General features: G+C 49.5%; 1 protein-coding gene and 9 non-coding genes across 10 annotated transcripts; 6 read left to right on the top strand and 4 right to left on the bottom strand.

The window, feature by feature from the left end:
• The first annotated feature begins 45 nt into the window (after nt 1–45).
• On the top strand, nt 46–118 carry trnav-cac (transfer RNA valine (anticodon CAC)). The gene has a single exon. It is a non-coding gene; the product is annotated as a tRNA-Val (tRNA).
• Nucleotides 119–739: 621 nt separating this feature from the next.
• trnad-guc (transfer RNA aspartic acid (anticodon GUC)) lies at nt 740–811 on the bottom strand. Its single transcript has one exon. It is a non-coding gene; the product is annotated as a tRNA-Asp (tRNA).
• A 1,024-nt stretch (nt 812–1,835) lies between these two features.
• trnaf-gaa (transfer RNA phenylalanine (anticodon GAA)) lies at nt 1,836–1,908 on the top strand. Its single transcript has one exon. It is a non-coding gene; the product is annotated as a tRNA-Phe (tRNA).
• A 756-nt stretch (nt 1,909–2,664) lies between these two features.
• Nucleotides 2,665–2,736, bottom strand: trnah-gug (transfer RNA histidin (anticodon GUG)). The gene has a single exon. It is a non-coding gene; the product is annotated as a tRNA-His (tRNA).
• Nucleotides 2,737–3,430: 694 nt separating this feature from the next.
• Nucleotides 3,431–3,503, top strand: trnav-cac (transfer RNA valine (anticodon CAC)). Its single transcript has one exon. It is a non-coding gene; the product is annotated as a tRNA-Val (tRNA).
• Nucleotides 3,504–5,217: 1,714 nt separating this feature from the next.
• On the top strand, nt 5,218–5,290 carry trnaf-gaa (transfer RNA phenylalanine (anticodon GAA)). The gene has a single exon. It is a non-coding gene; the product is annotated as a tRNA-Phe (tRNA).
• A 109-nt stretch (nt 5,291–5,399) lies between these two features.
• Nucleotides 5,400–5,472, top strand: trnav-aac (transfer RNA valine (anticodon AAC)). Its single transcript has one exon. It is a non-coding gene; the product is annotated as a tRNA-Val (tRNA).
• A 574-nt stretch (nt 5,473–6,046) lies between these two features.
• On the bottom strand, nt 6,047–6,118 carry trnah-gug (transfer RNA histidin (anticodon GUG)). Its single transcript has one exon. It is a non-coding gene; the product is annotated as a tRNA-His (tRNA).
• Nucleotides 6,119–12,845: 6,727 nt separating this feature from the next.
• On the top strand, nt 12,846–13,193 carry LOC148663555 (histone H4-like). Its single transcript, XM_088633044.1, has one exon. The coding sequence runs from the start codon at nt 12,846–12,848 to the stop codon at nt 13,149–13,151; it is 306 nt and encodes a 101-aa protein (XP_088489170.1). The 3' UTR covers nt 13,152–13,193.
• A 264-nt stretch (nt 13,194–13,457) lies between these two features.
• On the bottom strand, nt 13,458–13,513 carry LOC148663554 (U7 small nuclear RNA). The gene has a single exon (XR_015939024.1). It is a non-coding gene; the product is annotated as a U7 small nuclear RNA (small nuclear RNA).
• Nucleotides 13,514–18,100: the final 4,587 nt, after the last annotated feature.

Below are 18,100 nucleotides of genomic sequence, written 5' to 3'. Positions count from 1 at the left end.
CATTGGCGAAGCTCAGCGCTGGGCCGCTGGGCACGTCTTACCACCGTTTCCGTAGTGTAGTGGTTATCACGTTCGCCTCACACGCGAAAGGTCCCCGGTTCGAAACCGGGCGGAAACAGACATCTTTTGTCGCCAGGCACAAAAGGGGATTGGGGATTCGCCTAGCGCTGTGATCGAACAGACCCACTGGACCCACCTCTTAGTGTGGCGGGATCTGCACAGTGCATGTCACAGCGCATCCTGCTTTCACTTCAAGGCGCGTCCTGATGCACCCCAGTCTCCCGCGTGACAGGTGGGGACAGGTGACAGGTCCTATACTAACGAGGAAGACATCGCTCTCTCCGACCCCCGGCATCGTGTCCCGACCCACCGTGCTGGAAGCCGACGCGTGCTGTGATTCCTTTACGGAGCAGAAATGACAACCGAGGAGCCGAGAGATCATTTCAGCATTTCGCGTCTGAACGGAAAACACAAACGACCAACTCGGAATGACTTGCCTTTGACGCTTCTCAAAGCGTTCTTTGTGCATCGAACAGACCCACTCACCTCTTAGTGTGGCGGGATCTGCACAGTGCATGTCGCAGCGCTTCCTGCTTTCACTTCAATGTGCTTCCTGATGTCGAGTCGACTGCCGTGCGGAGGCTCTGAAAGCGAGAGCAATGAAAAGGTGCACGACGCTGTGAAAGAAAACAGAGAAGTGAAAGGCAGTCATTTCTCTAAGGAGGTGAAAGAAAAGCTACTCCCCGTCGGGGAATCGAACCCCGGTCTCCCGCGTGACAGGCGGGGATACTTGCCACTATACTAACGAGGAAGACATCGCTCTCTCCAACCCCCGGCATCGTGTCCCGACCCAGCATGCTGGAAGCCGACGCGTGCTGTGATCCCTTTACGGAGCAGAAATGACAACCGAGGAGCCGAGAGATCATGTCAGCATTTCGCGTCTGAACGGAAAACACAAACGACCAACTCGGAATGACTTGCCTTTGACGCTTTTCAAAGTGTTCTTTGTGCACGACGACTGCGCCGCCTAGCAGATACAAAGGGGTTGTACAACTTTGAACTAGCAAATGGAAGAGGGCTAAGCCCCCTCTCTTTTAGCCCAGGTTCGATCTGTCTCCCAGAATCACCAGGGCGCACACACACACACACCCGTGCCGTTGAAGTGCTTTGCTTCATTTCTAAGTGCAACTCAACATTCACTCCTACCCCGAGTGCAGAAAAGACAGCATCCACAGCAACAACAGCTCAGGTCTCTGCACAGGAGCTAAGCTGCCCTCATCTCCTCTGCTCTGCGGCTCCTGCGGAGTGGAGTCCTGCCTGGAGCCGTGTTTGCAGGCGGCGGCTCCCCGCGCCCTGTCTGGGCGTCGTGTCCAAGAGCTCCTGGGAGGAAGAGCGAGCCCTCCCACTCGGGGGCTTTTCCACGGTCTGTGTGAGGAGGGGCGGGTGTGTCCAGTAGCTTATCGAGCGGAAGCCTGGGGCGGCGGAGAGCTGTGATCGTGCAGACCTTGAGGTGTCACCTCTTTGTCTGCTTTCCCGCCCCCCCTCCGCCCAAGCTCTGCTCCAAAGTAGCCCGGCAACCCCTCACACCTGCACGTGTCACAACCTAAGGTGCGGTCATGAGACACCCATGGCGTGTCGTTCTGTTCTTGCTAATTGTTTCCTGCCCGTCGCAGGCAGGAGTCCATGCGAGGAAGATGCGCTGGACAGAGCTCAGAGGGCGCAGCTGGGTGGCTTTCCTTCTGAGTGACGTTCCTGCAACACTCTCCCGCTACTCTTGGTGCGCTCATGCCACAACACAGGAAGGCTGGAGCAGGTGGCTGTAGGTTTCGCGCACTGCCGAAATAGCTCAGTTGGGAGAGCGTTAGACTGAAGATCTAAAGGTCCCTGGTTCGATCCCGGGTTTCGGCATTTTGTTTCATCGCGCCCTTTGTTCCTCTCTCCAGCGCCACCTGCCTAAAGTGACGCGTCCCTTTCTCAGCCCGAAATGCAAGCGAGACACCAGCAGCAGTCCCTACAGGTTTCCGTAGTGTAGCGGCTATCACGCTCGCCTAACACGCGAAAGGTCCCCGGTTCGAGACCGGGTGGAAACAGCCTCGTTTTGCACGCTCCTGTACTTCACAGAGGTCTTGAGCGACCGGTCATTTGTTCCCAATGTATTTCCGGTGCCTTCGTGCACTCTTGTACCAAACGCACGTTCCTTCTGTACGCGGAGCCGATCATTTGCAATTGGGCTGTGCCGACAGACCAGGTCGAGCTCTGTCGGCTCAAAAGCAGCGCAGGACCTGCAAGAACAACAGAAAGATTAGCATCCAGCGGGGGCCTCTTAGTGAGCCCAAGAGCTCATCAAGAATCGGCTCCAGCAACAGGGCTGGGCGCATTGTTCCATTCTCCGCCCACTCTCGGTGTAAACAAGTCCCTCCTGGTCTCTGCTTGAAATGCACTTTCCTGCGTTTGCTTTGGTGTAACTGGCTTCCCCTGCATGGGCGAATGTGAAGAAGATCCTTAGTAAGTCATTGAAGAAAACCGAGAAGAGGTCGGAGTGGCCTCTGTCGTTCATCAACGATCCAGTCAGGCAGTACTCCTCTGTAAAGCGCCGTTCGTTCACGTCGATTGGCTTTTTTTTGCCTTCATTCGTGCGAGTAGTAAAAGCAGACGCCCCTATTCTGCCGTGACCCGGATTCGAACCGGGGTTGTTGCGGCCACAACGCAAAGTACTGACCACTATACGATCACAGCGAGTTACCAAGACACACGCGGCAGGGCGGAAAGGGCTGTGCTCTCTTCGTGTGACATAATTCGGAAAAGTCCTGACGTTGCATTTCAACTGAGCCCCAGTATACATCGACCCTTCGACACTCTGAGTGACAACTCTCTTGCGTGTTTTCTCATATTTATGTAGTTTGCTTGCTTGATGCCGTGAACAGCATGGTTGTTCGCTGCCATATAGTCTAGCGGTTAGGGTTCCTGGTTTTCACCCAGGCGGTTCGACTCGGTTTTGCCTCCTGCTTTCCAAAAGATCAGCACCGTGTACGAAAGAGCCGCATTAAAACTACTCGAACGTGCAAAACGTGCGAGAAGAGGGGGCGCTTGTTTCCAACCGAAACTTCTCGCGTGTGAGACGAGCTGATCATCGTTGTGGGAGGGTTACTCTGGTAGACAGGGCTGACCTTCGGCAATAGGATTTATAGTCTCCAAGATGATATTTGCACTTTCTGGAGAGGCGATTTTCTCCACTTCAGTAGCCCAATTTCGTCGATTGCGTGGAGAGGGCTGTAGAATGTGGCGCCGCCTTTCCTGCTCCGTCCATGACAGGCGTGCTGGTCTCTGGAGAGAGAGCACGGTCCATCAGCGCACTCCAATAAAGGCACTGGAAGCAGCTAAATCGCATTGGCGAAGCTCAGCGCTGGGCCGCTGGGCACGTCTTACCACCGTTTCCGTAGTGTAGTGGTTATCACGTTCGCCTCACACGCGAAAGGTCCCCGGTTCGAAACCGGGCGGAAACAGACATCTTTTGTCGCCAGGCACAAAAGGGGATTGGGGATTCGCCTAGCGCTGTGATCGAACAGACCCACTGGACCCACCTCTTAGTGTGGCGGGATCTGCACAGTGCATGTCACAGCGCATCCTGCTTTCACTTCAAGGCGCGTCCTGATGCACCCCAGTCTCCCGCGTGACAGGTGGGGACAGGTGACAGGTCCTATACTAACGAGGAAGACATCGCTCTCTCCGACCCCCGGCATCGTGTCCCGACCCACCGTGCTGGAAGCCGACGCGTGCTGTGATTCCTTTACGGAGCAGAAATGACAACCGAGGAGCCGAGAGATCATTTCAGCATTTCGCGTCTGAACGGAAAACACAAACGACCAACTCGGAATGACTTGCCTTTGACGCTTCTCAAAGCGTTCTTTGTGCATCGAACAGACCCACTCACCTCTTAGTGTGGCGGGATCTGCACAGTGCATGTCGCAGCGCTTCCTGCTTTCACTTCAATGTGCTTCCTGATGTCGAGTCGACTGCCGTGCGGAGGCTCTGAAAGCGAGAGCAATGAAAAGGTGCACGACGCTGTGAAAGAAAACAGAGAAGTGAAAGGCAGTCATTTCTCTAAGGAGGTGAAAGAAAAGCTACTCCCCGTCGGGGAATCGAACCCCAGTCTCCCGCGTGACAGGCGGGGATACTTGCCACTATACTAACGAGGAAGACATCGCTCTCTCCAACCCCCGGCATCGTGTCCCGACCCAGCATGCTGGAAGCCGACGCGTGCTGTGATCCCTTTACGGAGCAGAAATGACAACCGAGGAGCCGAGAGATCATGTCAGCATTTCGCGTCTGAACGGAAAACACAAACGACCAACTCGGAATGACTTGCCTTTGACGCTTTTCAAAGTGTTCTTTGTGCACGACGACTGCGCCTAGCAGATACAAAGGGGTTGTACAACTTTGAACTAGCAAATGGAAGAGGGCTAAGCCCCCTCTCTTTTAGCCCAGGTTCGATCTGTCTCCCAGAATCACCAGGGCGCACACACACACACACCCGTTCCGTTGAAGTGCTCTGCTTCATTTCTAAGTGCAACTCAACATTCACTCCTACCCCGAGTGCAGAAAAGACAGCATCCACAGCAACAACAGCTCAGGTCTCTGCACAGGAGCTAAGCTGCCCTCATCTCCTCTGCTCTGCGGCTCCTGCGGAGTGGAGTCCTGCCTGGAGCCGTGTTTGCAGGCGGCGGCTCCCCGCGCCCTGTCTGGGCGTCGTGTCCAAGAGCTCCTGGGAGGAAGAGCGAGCCCTCCCACTCGGGGGCTTTTCCACGGTCTGTGTGAGGAGGGGCGGGTGTGTCCAGTAGCTTATCGAGCGGAAGCCTGGGGCGGCGGAGAGCTGTGATCGTGCAGACCTTGAGGTGTCACCTCTTTGTCTGCTTTCCCGCCCCCCCTCCGCCCAAGCTCTGCTCCAAAGTAGCCCGGCAACCCCTCACACCTGCACGTGTCACAACCTAAGGTGCGGTCATGAGACACCCATGGCGTGTCGTTCTGTTCTTGCTAATTGTTTCCTGCCCGTCGCAGGCAGGAGTCCATGCGAGGAAGATGCGCTGGACAGAGCTCAGAGGGCGCAGCTGGGTGGCTTTCCTTCTGAGTGACGTTCCTGCAACACTCTCCCGCTACTCTTGGTGCGCTCATGCCACAACACAGGAAGGCTGGAGCAGGTGGCTGTGGGCTTTGCGCACTGCCGAAATAGCTCAGTTGGGAGAGCGTTAGACTGAAGATCTAAAGGTCCCTGGTTCGATCCCGGGTTTCGGCGTTTTGTTTCATCGCGCCCTTTGTTCCTCTCTCCAGCGCCACCTGCCTAAAGTGACGCGTCCCTTTCTCAGCCCGAAACGCAAGCGAGACACCAGCAGCAGTCCCTACAGGTTTCCGTAGTGTAGCGGCTATCACGTTCGCCTAACACGCGAAAGGTCCCCGGTTCGAGACCGGGCGGAAACAGCCTCGTTTTGCACGCTCCTGTACTTCACAGAGGTCTTGAGCGACCGGTCATTTGTTCCCAATGTATTTCCGGTGCCTTCGTGCACTCTTGTACCAAACGCACGTTCCTTCTGTACGCGGAGCCGATCATTTGCAATTGGGCTGTGCCGACAGACCAGGTCGAGCTCTGTCGGCTCAAAAGCAGCGCAGGACCTGCAAAAACAACAGAAAGATTAGCATCCAGCGGGGGCCTCTTAGTGAGCCCAAGAGCTCATCAAGAATCGGCTCCAGCAACAGGGCTGGGCGCATTGTTCCATTCTCCGCCCACTCTCGGTGTAAACAAGTCCCTCCTGGTCTCTGCTTGAAATGCACTTTCCTGCGTTTGCTTTGGTGTAACTGGCTTCCCCTGCATGGGCGAATGTGAAGAAGATCCTTAGTAAGTCATTGAAGAAAACCGAGAAGAGGTCGGAGTGGCCTCTGTCGTTCATCAACGATCCAGTCAGGCAGTACTCCTCTGTAAAGCGCCGTTCGTTCACGTCGATTGGCTTTTTTTTGCCTTCATTCGTGCGAGTAGTAAAAGCAGACGCCCCTATTCTGCCGTGACCCGGATTCGAACCGGGGTTGTTGCGGCCACAACGCAAAGTACTGACCACTATACGATCACAGCGAGTTACCGAGACACACGCGGCAGGGCGGAAAGGGCTGTGCTCTCTTCGTGTGACATAATTCGGAAAAGTCCTGACGTTGCATTTCAACTGAGCCCCAGTATACATCGACCCTTCGACACTCTGAGTGACAACTCTCTTGCGTGTTTTCTCATATTTATGTAGTTTGCTTGCTTGATGCCGTGAACAGCATGGTTGTTCGCTGCCATATAGTCTAGCGGTTAGGGTTCCTGGTTTTCACCCAGGCGGTTCGACTCGGTTTTGCCTCCTGCTTTCCAAAAGATCAGCACCGTGTACGAAAGAGCCACATTAAAACTACTCGAACGTGCAAAACGTGCGAGAAGAGGGGGCGCTTGTTTCCAACCGAAACTTCTCGCGTGTGAGACGAGCTGATCATCGCTGTGGGAGGGACCGGGGTAAAGTTAGCTTGAAGTTCGAAAACGATTTTGGCACGCCTGTAGCGCTTTCACGAAATCTCTTAGAGTTACAAAAACACTTGCTTTGTGTATAAAATACATTGTGGATGATTTCTCAGCCTTTACTTTTTCGTTTTTATGACATTTTTTTGACCAAGCACGAATATGCTTTTGTCCATATCTCCGCAATGGAAGCACAGAACGCCTTCAAACCAAAAACATTTTAAAGACCACGACTTGTGGATATTTCCACAGCCTTTACATCAAACTATCGGTGAGCTAATTATCTTTTTTTAAACCTCCGGTTTTTCATCGATGCGTAATTACGCACGAACTGGAACCCGGGGGACCGCTGTGTGCACACGTTCACAAAGCAAGAAATACTGTTCAATACGGCTTCATGCGAAAAACCCGTATATGACCATAGGAAGCAGAACAGCGCGGTCTCCAATAACCCAGACTGTAAGCACGGGAATAAAGCTTTGTTTGATTTCTGAAACCCTTCCTTTACGTCCTGTTTTCATTCAGGTAAGGGCCAACTATATTCACAATACTACTGACAGCAGGAAGATTAAAATATTCTTTACTCAGAAGCTTATTAAAAACAGCTCCCATGATGTTCAAACCGACTTTTTACACAGAACACTGACACAGCTTTGTGTTCTGAATCACTTTTTCTCGTGCTTTTATTTAATGTGGCACAATGCACTGGGATAGGGGTATTCTGTTCACAAACCAATAGCATTTAAACCACAGCACCAACAATGCTGCAGGTAAGTGTTTTGCACACTAAGCAGGTCATCTGACTATTCCCAGCTTTGTTTTGGGTTATGGAACCTTTATTTTTTTATGATTTTCTGAAGATAACACTACAGGTGGGATGGGTGGGTTGTCTTCATGGCTCAATAGCATTTCAAATACAGCACCCACACTGCTGAAACCAAGTGTTTTACACACCAGACAGGCCCCCAAACCTCATACAACCTTACTGTGGCTGTGGCCCCTTTAATTTTTTATGATTTTCTGAAGATAACACTACAGGTAATACACTGGGACGGGTGGGTCGTCTTCATGGCTCAATAGCATTTCAAATACAGCACCCACTCTGCTGAAACCAAGTGTTTTACACACCAGACAGGCCCCCGAACCTCGTACAACCTTGCTGTGGCTGTGGCCCCTTTCTTTATTTTTTTATGATTTTCTGAAGATAACACTACATGTAATACACTGGGACAGGTGGGTCATCTTCATGGCTCAATAGCATTTCAAATACAACAGCCACACTGCTGAAACCAGGTGTTTTACACACCAGACAGCCCCCAGAACCTTATACAACCTTGCTGTGGTTGTGGCCCCTTTCTTTATTTTTTTATGAGTTTTTTAATATGGCACCATTAGACAGGCGGTACATGGGGATAGTACATCGTGCTCTTCACGAGTCAATAGCTCTTCAAGCACAACAGCCACAGTGCTGCAACCAGGTGTTTTACACACCAGACAGCTCCCCTAACCTTATACAACCTTGCTTTGAGTTGTTTAACATTTCTTTCAAATCACTTGGGTTCATCAATCATTTGATCATTTTTCAGCGTGGAATAAACCTATTACTTGTTCCTTGGAGATTACCATCTGCTGATAAGATATGATCGCTATATTGACCATATACAATTTCTTGCATAAGGAATTCATATTTTGCATACACCGATCCCCCCGGAGTCCCAAGTGATTCTGGTTTTGGAAAGCTAAAGGACAATGAGCTTCACGATACCAGGGGGACAGTGGGTGGTCAAGTCTCCCCTAAACAATGGATCTTGTCAGATTATGATGTCAGTGCATTTAATAAATGTTGTTGAACTCTCTTTAGCCCAAATACAGAGGAGCCCAGACCCAGAATGTTACACATACTGACAGAGAGTGATCTCATTATGTGTGTTTGGATTTTAACAACTATTTTTATTGTTTGCTAGAACCAAAACAATCTATGTTAGACATTTTCATCTTCAGCCAAAAATACAAACCTGTGTACGTAGTGTGGTGCAGGTTCTTGTCCCATCCTGCTCTTGGTCCAGGTTGGAGGGTTGCACCGATTCTGAATCTTGTAAGCTGGTATGGATGGGTTTGGGGGTGTTGATACCAGAGTGGTCCAGGAGGGGGATTCAGGTGTCTCGGGGGCATTCTTGTTTTTCTATGAGTTCAGGTTGATTCTGTTGGTTCTGTCATGAATCTCCCTCACGCAGGCAAGCGCTCCCGCATTCCCTCGAGCTCTCCCCATACCAAACGTGCACATGTCAATCAGTCCTCTACTTAAACCCTCATCTGTCCCCCGGTCATTGCTCACGATTGAGATTCTCTCCCGGAGCTTACCTACTAACTACGCCTTTGCCTTACTATGACTTCTCCCCTGGACCTCGACCCCGCTTTTCCGACAACTGCTTTAGCCACTCGATTTTGTACCTTCGCCTGTTTTACGCTTTCTCGGATCCTGACCCCAGCCTGTCTCTTCATTTACGCCTCTGCCTACCGACGCAACTTCTACGCCTTCCCGGACTCCGACCCCTGCCAGTCCCTCGACTACGCCTTCGCCTGTCAATTCTGTGCCTACGCCTGTACTACGCCTTCCCGGACTCGGGCCCCTGCCTGTTTACTCCGACTACGCCTGCGTCTCGCGCCAACCCTACCAAGGGCACCGCATTGGATCCCTATCCTCAGAAGTCAGCCCCTGCGTGACAGGTTCTGAGTGTCTTGGTTACATCCGTTTGTGTGTATAGATGAAAAAGCTATTGAAGAGCACCCCCACACCCCCCACCCGTTGCCATGTTCAAAAAATCCTAAAAAGATAATTAAAGTTGCACACAACAAAGCATGACTGTGAAAGGTCAGGAGGCCTGCCTAGTGAGCACAACACTTGATTACAGTCAAAAAAACAATTAAAAAATAAATAAATGTTCCACAACTCAAAGCGAGGTTGTATAAGGTTAGGGGAAATGTCTGGTGTAAAACACCTGGTTGCAGCACTGTGGCTGTTGTGCTTGAAGAGCTATTGACTCATGAATAGCACCCCCCAATCCCCATGTACCGCCTGTCTAATGGTGCCATATTGAAAAACTAAAATTCTTATTAAAAAAATAAAGAAAGGGGCCACAACCACAGAAAGGTTGTATAAGGTTCTGGGGGCTGTCTGGTGTGTAAAACACTTGGTTTCAGCAGTGTGGGTGCTGTATTTGAAATGCCATTGAGCCATGAAGACGACCCACCTATCCCAGTGTATTACCTGTAGTGTTATCTTCAAAAAATCATAAAAAATTAAAGAAAGGGGCCACAGCCACAGCAAGGTTATATAACGTTAGGGGGCCTGTCTGGTGTGTAAAACACTTGGTTTCAGCAGTGTGGGTGCTGTATTTGAAATGCTATTGAGCCATGAAGACGACCCACCTATCCCAGTGTATTACCTTAAGTGTTATCTTCAAAAAATCATAAAAAAATTAAAGAAAGGGGCCACAGCCACAGCAAGGTTGTACGAGGTTCGGGGGCCTGTCTGGTGTGTAAAACACTTGGGTACAGCAGTGTGGGTGCTGTATTTGAAATGCTATTGAGCCATGAAGATGACCCACCTGTCCCAGTGTATTACCTGTAGTGTTATCTTCAGAAAATCCTAAAAAATATAAAGAAAGGTTCCACAACTCAAAACAAAGCTGGGAAAAGTCAGAGGACCTGCTTAGTGTGCAAAACACTTGCAGCATTGTGGGTGCTGTGGTTTAAATGCTATTGGTTTGTGAACAGAATACCCCTATCCCAGTGCATTGTGCCATATTAAATAAAAGCATGAGATAAAGAGATTCAGAATGCAAAGCTGTGTCAGTGTTCTGTGTAAAAAATCGGTTTGAACATCATGGGAGCTGTTTTTAATAAGCTGCTGAGTAAAGAATATTTTAATCTTCCTGCTGTCAGTAGTATTTTCAATATAGTTGACCCTTACCTGAATGAAAACAGGGCGTAAAGGAAGGTTTTCAGAAATCAAACAAAGCTTTATTCCCGTGCTTACAGTCTGGGTAATGGGAGACTGCGCTGTTCTGCTTCCTATGGTCATATACGGGTTTTTCGCACGAAGCCGTATTGAACAGTATTTCTCGCGTTGTGAACGTGTGCACACAGCGGTCCCCCGGGTTCCAGTTCGTGCGTAATTACGCATCGATGAAAAACCGGAGGTTTAAAAAAAGATAATTAGCTCACTGATAGTTTGATGTAAAGAGTGTGGAAATATCCACAAGTCGTGGTCTTTAAAATGCATTTGGTTTGACGGCGTTCTGTGCTTCCATTGCGAAGATATGGACAAAAGAATATTCGTGCTTGGTCAAAAAAATGTCATAAAAACGAAAAAGTAAAGGCTGAGAAAGCATCCACAATGTATTTTATACACAAAACAAGCATTCTTGCAACTCTAAGAGGTTTCGTGAAAGCGCTACAGGCGTGCCAAAATCGTTTTCGAACTTCGAGCTAACTTTACCCCGGTAAGTTACCGAGGGTATACCAGCGGGTGCCTTCATATCGTGAGCGTCAGTCTCGCCCGTAGCTGCGAGAAGGTTAAAAGCGCACAAGTGATTTGTCTTTCGTCAAAGTAACTGCTGGAGCAGTAAGATGCAGAGCACAATCCAGCAGCTGTAGACGATGTTCGGGGAAGAGCTAATTCTGTTTTCAGCACAGGGAGTGAGAATGAGCTCAGTCCGGCTCCCAGCAGAATCCATCCTGGTTTGGTTACAGTGCGTCTGAGGCTCTTTGGATCGTAACGTAAAAAAAAACAATTGCTCACATCGTGTGACTTCCACGACAGGAAGGAAAGATATCACTTAAAAAAATCAGAACTGAAGATTTGGATCCGGGGCCTCATACTTATAAAATTATTAAAATAATAGTTATCAAAATATCAGATTGTGTTTCTGCAAAATTTCGTGCACAGTACGCCATTTTTATCTAAAACAGTCACAACGAGGGCTTTACACGCAGTCTGGGGTATTTTCCCCTTTTATATTTTTGCCACTTTATATCGAACCTGTTATACTCCCAGAAGTGCACAGTAGCTTGTACTTTTCACCGCTGGTATAAACAGATGTGTGCCGTGTTTGCCTTTGTAAGCATTTGTTTAAAAAATAAGTTCACAATACGATAAAAACACAGAAAGCACAAACTTTATAATACAACGATACAAAATCAATACCAAATCATTATGCCAATTAAGTAACTATCCTTTGAAAACAGAGAACACCTTTATATCTACAAAAAACTTGACATTTGTATGTATTTTTGAATTACAAAACAGACAGTGTAGTCCCTTAATTCAAAGATCAGATCTTGGCAAAAAAAAGACAATCAGACGTGGGCTGAATTCGGAACAGGAGCCTTTGCTTAGTCGATTATTGAGCTTTTGATCAATGTCTGAATAAAACAGATTCGCTTTTTTAACTCTTTGATTAAATTACATGAAAAGCACCTTCCTTCGAGCCGGAATCAAACCAGCGACCTAAGGATTCCCTGTTGACTCCACTACACTCCTCCAGTCTACCAACTGAGCTATCGAAGAGATGCTGTGGCATTGCTCTCTGGCACATACTGCCCAATGAAGTAAAATGTGAAACGGGATTTAAATCCCACTTCGACATCAAGTTTCCAACTCGTTTCCTTAGTCTCATTTACCTTGAATTTAAGCCACGAACCAGGATTTTACTGTATAAACTTCCAGGGATATTACAAAATGTTTGATGGGGCATCAATCATTCCAGGCGGAAATTGATTCCTTTTTTTTCTCGAGGGATCATATTAAACATTTCATTAGTATCGAGAGGAGGATCACCAGTAGACACAAAACAAACAGTTTCTTTCTGTCTTTATTAGAAAGTAGCGATTGTGCTACATTAATAATATTTTCGTGGAAATAAAGAAGTTGTAAATTTAAAAAAATTATATTTGAATCGAAATGTGGTTTTGAGTTAAATATTAGCGTGTTCATGTAATTAGTTTGTGTTTGTCATTACTATATATATTGCCATGTTACTAGAATTTGTAACTGAAGTTTACTAGTTGTGTTTTTTATGATGATTAGACATTTGAATACAATATTGTATATAATGTATAATTTGAACTACATATTGTTCAGGTGTGAATAATTGTATATTTTAAGAATACATTTCTAAAACAAATCATTGGCTTTATTTACTAGTTTCTACACCTATAAAAATCTTTCTTTGATGTATAATAGAAATCATCTATTATACATCAAAGATGAGCAGTGTGTGTCGTGTTCACAGCTGATAACTAGAAGATGTCTGGAAGAGGCAAAGGCGGAAAGGGACTCGGGAAAGGAGGTGCTAAGCGTCACCGTAAGGTTCTCCGCGACAACATCCAGGGAATCACCAAGCCCGCAATCCGCAGCCTGGCTCGCCGTGGGGGAGTGAAGCGGATCTCCAGGCTGAACTACGAGGAGACCCGCGGGGTGCTGAAGGTGTTCCTGGAGAACGTCACCTACACCGAGCACGCCAAGCACGCCAAGAGGAATACCGTCACTGCCATGGACGTGGTGTATGCGCTGAAGCGCCAGGGCCGCACCCTGTACGGCTTCGGAGGCTAAACAGGAGCGGAGCTTCACTACCGGACCCCGACGTATAAACCCAAGTGACCCAGTGACATTTGTCACTGCTGAGGTTGCTTTATGGGTCTATTTTCTATACTGTGCTGATCAATTGGAAATCAAATGGCAAAAAAGACCCGTTCCCGCACCTAAGGTCAAATATTAGGAATCAAAACTGCTTGAGTGTATGGAAGCACACAGCTTTATCAAGATTTCCAAGTGCAAGATCTTTTTATTCATAAAAGACCCTATTTATGTTGTATGAGAAATATTAATATTAATACAGAATCCTTTTTCACCAAATAAATGGGGTTCCTGACTTCAGAAAGCCTTCTAGACAAATACTAAAAGAGCAAAAATTCAATTTGGTAAATGAAATGAAAACACATACCCTACCAAACCTTGAGTACAGGCCATTCAGGATGATAATACAAAACCATTTATAATTCAACAAATAAAACCTGTCAACTGGTAATCACCACTTATCATAAAAAAATAAGTAGCAATACACAGTAGGGGACTCTTGGGTGCAAGTTAAATCCATGCAAGAAGGGGTTTAGTGTTATATTTCCAAATCAGATATGCAAATGAGAGATCTGGCCCAGCCAATCTCAAAGCTCCCATGGTGTGGAATGGAGCTGCTCCCCTCTTCTAGTTATTCACACTGGAGTTAGGTTACATATTAGCACATTTCATCTAACAGTTGCTCCAGAAACAAAAACGTAAACAAATGATCTGGAATGTGACCACACCTATGAGAATGTAGTTCAACAGATAACTTGTAAACCTTGTCATAAGATGTTTTTTGTTCTACAAAATATACTTTATTCTGCAAAAAAAACATCTCAAAAGGAACATCTCACACATATTAACACTCCATGTAATAAAAAACAACGGCGGAACGGAGATTGATTGTCCGTTATCAATCTTTGCGAGTGGGGGCGGATTTGCGCAATTAAGAGAGTCCCTCCAAATCTACCACTTGCTATTGTCCTTTAATCTCTGTATAGGTCCCAAAGTCCATTCCAGCGCTCCCTCGCCGTGGGGAGACCCCATTTGGCGACGTGGTGCTTCGTCCTCTTCCTGAGGTCCGCCAGGATCCTCTCCTCCAGCTCCCTCGCCCCCCACTTTATGTTGTGCCGGATGAGAGTGTTCCTCGCCTTCCACAGTCCTTGTTTTGTGAGGGACAGTAGCAGCCCCCACAGGTCCTGTGTCCCCTTGTCCAGTCTGGTGGGTGCCAGCCCCCAGCAGAATGTACTGGTAACTGAGCACTGCATCCTTTCCCAGGAGTTGCATAATGTTGTCCATTCTGCCCCACACCACCTTGGCGAAGAGGCAGCTCCAGAACACATGCTCCTGAGTCTCCTCGACAAAACACGTGTCCCGGGGGCAATGCGGATTCCTGGTTAGCGAGTGTCTGTAGAGGACCTCTCTGGTAGCCAGTCTCTTGTGCACAGCCATCCAGTTGAGGTCCTTCAGTTGGTTGTCAAGTTCTTTGGGCTGTGTCCTTTCCCAGACTTGTCTGGGAACCTGCAGCCTTTCGTCAGCGACCAAATGCCCCCTCACCTCTTTGTACAGGGCTCTGTGGTTGGTGCAGAGCTCTGGCTGTCTCGTGGCCTCGTACCTCCTGCTCCACTTGACAGCGTGGGTGTAGAACTTCGGTCGCCTCTCTGCCTTGGGCCCAGTGTTTGACCACTGGACCAAGTGCCTCATCGGGACGGAGAGCCACAGCCTGACAAAGTACTGGTACTTGTGGCCAATGGGCTCCTGCAGCGCCCGACAGAGGTTGCAGTAGAAGATGCAGTCGAGTTTCAGGGGGAAATGTGGGACATCTCGAACCCCTTCCTCGACCGGCTGACACATCCGGTTTTCGAGTGATGTACCCGTACTTGCCGCCCCAGACGAGGCCGAAGATAATCCCTTGCAGCGCTCGTCTGAGTCTGGCCGGCAGCGGGTACACCACCGCCAGGTAAACCAAAGCCGGCAGGATGTCTGCTTTCAACACCATCACTTTCCCTGTGTAGGACAGCGACCGCGTTTTCCACAGACCCAGCTTCGCATTCACCTTGGCGATCCTCTTGGTCCAGTTGTTGGTCTCATTGTCCTGGCTCTGGAAGGAAACCCCCAGTATTTTGAGGGGCTCCGTGCAGAGCTTGAGATCCTCCGGCACTGTCGTCCTGTGCTTCCAGGGCCCGAAGAACTTCAGTTTTCTCTTTCGGCGGTTGAGTTTCGACCCCGAGGCTCTGGAGTATTGCTCCATGACCTGCAGGGCCCTCCTCAACCCCCTGTCCGACCTCAGGAACAGCGTTGTGTCGTCGGCGTACTGGGAGATCTTCAGGGTTTCCCCCGCGCCTCCCGGTATCTCCAGGCCGTCGATGACAGGGTCCCGTCTCACCGTCTCTGCTAAGGGCTCTTGGAGAGGAGATGATGCCCTCCCTCATGGTGTCTCCGAGTTTCCCCCGGCGGAAGATCCACTTCCACCAGATCTGCCGCCAGGGTGTCCCAGAAGCAGGTGTAGAATTCCTTGGGGAGTCCGTCCGGCCCCGGCACCTTGCCATTCTCCATGGACAAGAGCGCCGCCTTCAGCTCCTCGGCCGCGATCGGACCCTCCAAGTCCTCCCTCACCTCCTCCGGTACTCGTGCCTTCAGCTCTTCCAGAAAAGCATCGCCTGCCTCCACCTCCGTCTGCTTTTCTGAAAAGAGCTCTGTGTAGAAAGCAGTGGCCGCTTCTACCTTGTCGCTCTCGTCCAGCACTTCCTCTCCATCTCCCCGTCTCAGGCCGTGGATCACCCTCTTTTTCTGAGCTCCTCGGACCTGATTGAGTTTGCGGAGCCTCTCCTTCAGGTCCCGTGCCCGGGCTGAATTGAAGGCTCCTCCCCCGTTAGCCGAGCTGTACTCCTCCTCTAGTTGTCTCTGGAGTCGTGCAGCTTCCTTCCTCTCCCTGGCCGCCTTCCATCTACAGTACGTCTGCGCCAGGGTTCGGGTCCTGTCTTTCACCGACTCCCACCATTCCACCATGGAGCTGTAGCCGTCTCTCAGATCGACCCAGCTCGCGTAGTCTTTACGGAACAGTGCCTTGAAGTCGTCTTCCTCCAGTATCTCCCGGTTCAGCTTCCAGTACCCACGACCGAATGCCGGCAGGTTGGTGTTAGCCACCACCGTAAAGCGCTCGTGGCTGGAATACAACTCCGGGGACACCGTCGCCGACTCCAGGGAGCAGGTCGTGTGCAGAAAGATGTAGTCCAGGCGGCTGCACACTCCCCGGGAGTTTTTCCATGTCGTTCCGGCGTCGTTAGGCACCGTCTGAAACCGTCTACCAGGGAGAACTGCTTGAGTAGCGACTCCAGCTCTGCCGAGCTAGCGTCGCTCCCCTTCTCCCGGTCGACGTTGAAGTCCCCGCCAAGCACCACCTGTCTGTTGGTGGTGCAACAGCTGGCCAGGTCAGCAAACACTTCCTTCCGGATAGAGGGTTCCGTCGGAGCATAGACGTTAATTGCTCTCAACTTCTGCCCCCTCCAGTCGATGTCTGCGACCAGGATCCGGCCCTGCACCACCGAGAAGGAGGAAACCAGCGTCATCTCTGGGTTTCTGAGGAGGATTCTCACTCCGGAAGAGTGGACCTCTCCTACGCTCCAGCATGATTCTCCCTTCGTCCATTCCCTGGTGAATGTCAGCTTGTCGCTTTCATCCTTCAGGTGGACCTCCTGTAAGAAACAAACTGAGAAAGACTTTGAGACCAGATCATGAAAGACTCCCCATCTTTTCACCGGGTCTCTTAGCCCTCTCACGTTAGTTGTTAGAAAGGTAAGTTTCACAATCATGATTAAACAAGTGAAAGTTGAACCTCCTCTCTTTGTGCTTACAGTGGAAAACCTGGGAGTCTACATCTGGGCACTGTTTAGCCTAGATGTAACTCCTCTCGTTCGGGTCCTGGGGGGAATATGCTGGGCTCCCTCCAGGTCTCGCTGGGGACTGAAAGGTAAACATGCTGGACAGGTCCAGCCCTACCATCAGTCCCAGCTCCAGGGCGGCTTCAAAGTAATCTTGTCTTCCTCGAGGATACTCTCCGCCACCGCTTCGGGAAGGCTTTTTTCTTCCCTTTCTCCAGGAGTTTCGGGGACCTCCAGTTGCTCCTGGGCCTTGGGGGAGGGGGGCTCCATTTCCTGGGCTGCCTCTTCCTGTTGTTCCTGGGCCTCAGGGGAGGGGGTTCCGACTTCCTGGGCTGCCTCTTCCTGTTGTCCCTGGGCCTCGGGGGAGGGGGTAACCTCTTCCTGGGCTGCCTCCTCCTGTTGTCCGTGGGACTCGGAGGAGGGGGGTTCCGTTTCCTGGGCTGTCACTTCCTGTCATCTTTGGGTCTCGGGGGGGGGTTTCCATTTCCTGGGCTGCCTCCTCCGGTTGTTCCTGGGCCTCGGGGGAAGAAAGTTCCGTTTCCTCTAGGACGAGGAAACGGTTCTCCCTTACCACTGTAGGAAAACCGGCTCAGGGACGCCAAATATGTAAGAAAACCGGCTCAGGGACGCCAAATATGTAATCATAGTGGCTCTCTGAAGGCACCAGTTCTGTAGGGTTTGGGCATTTACTGAGACAATTATTAATTGTGGCAGTAAATCACAAAGTTGATTCTTTTGATGGCTTTAGAATCCAACCATGCGACATAACTCAAACAACGCACACACACAGGTACTAATACACGAGGATACATTTATTAATACATAAAATATGCATGTAAACCTAACAGATCTTATCGAGAGGGTTATCAGAATACAAAAGATATATATTCAGTCAGTTACGAAGTGTTACACATATCAAGAGGACATACATTCAGTATATCATTCATTAAGACCGTTTCGTAAAGTGAACTTGGTTACAACTTCTACATTAGATACTCAAAACAAGAACATAACTCTTAGGAATTAAATTGATATCAACTGGTTGGGATTACAATTGAA

Source organism: Lepisosteus platostomus, chromosome 5 (assembly GCF_059453375.1).
Source record: "Lepisosteus platostomus isolate fLepPlt1 chromosome 5, fLepPlt1.hap1, whole genome shotgun sequence".
In the NCBI taxonomy this organism is placed as follows: Eukaryota; Metazoa; Chordata; class Actinopteri; order Semionotiformes; family Lepisosteidae; genus Lepisosteus; species Lepisosteus platostomus.
This window is presented reverse-complemented; position numbering and strand designations above follow the sequence as displayed.

Bases quoted from the DNA above. Each gene is read 5' to 3' on its own strand.
- LOC148663555 (XM_088633044.1), top strand. From the start codon at position 12,846: ATGTCTGGAAGAGGCAAAGGCGGAAAGGGACTCGGGAAAGGAGGTGCT.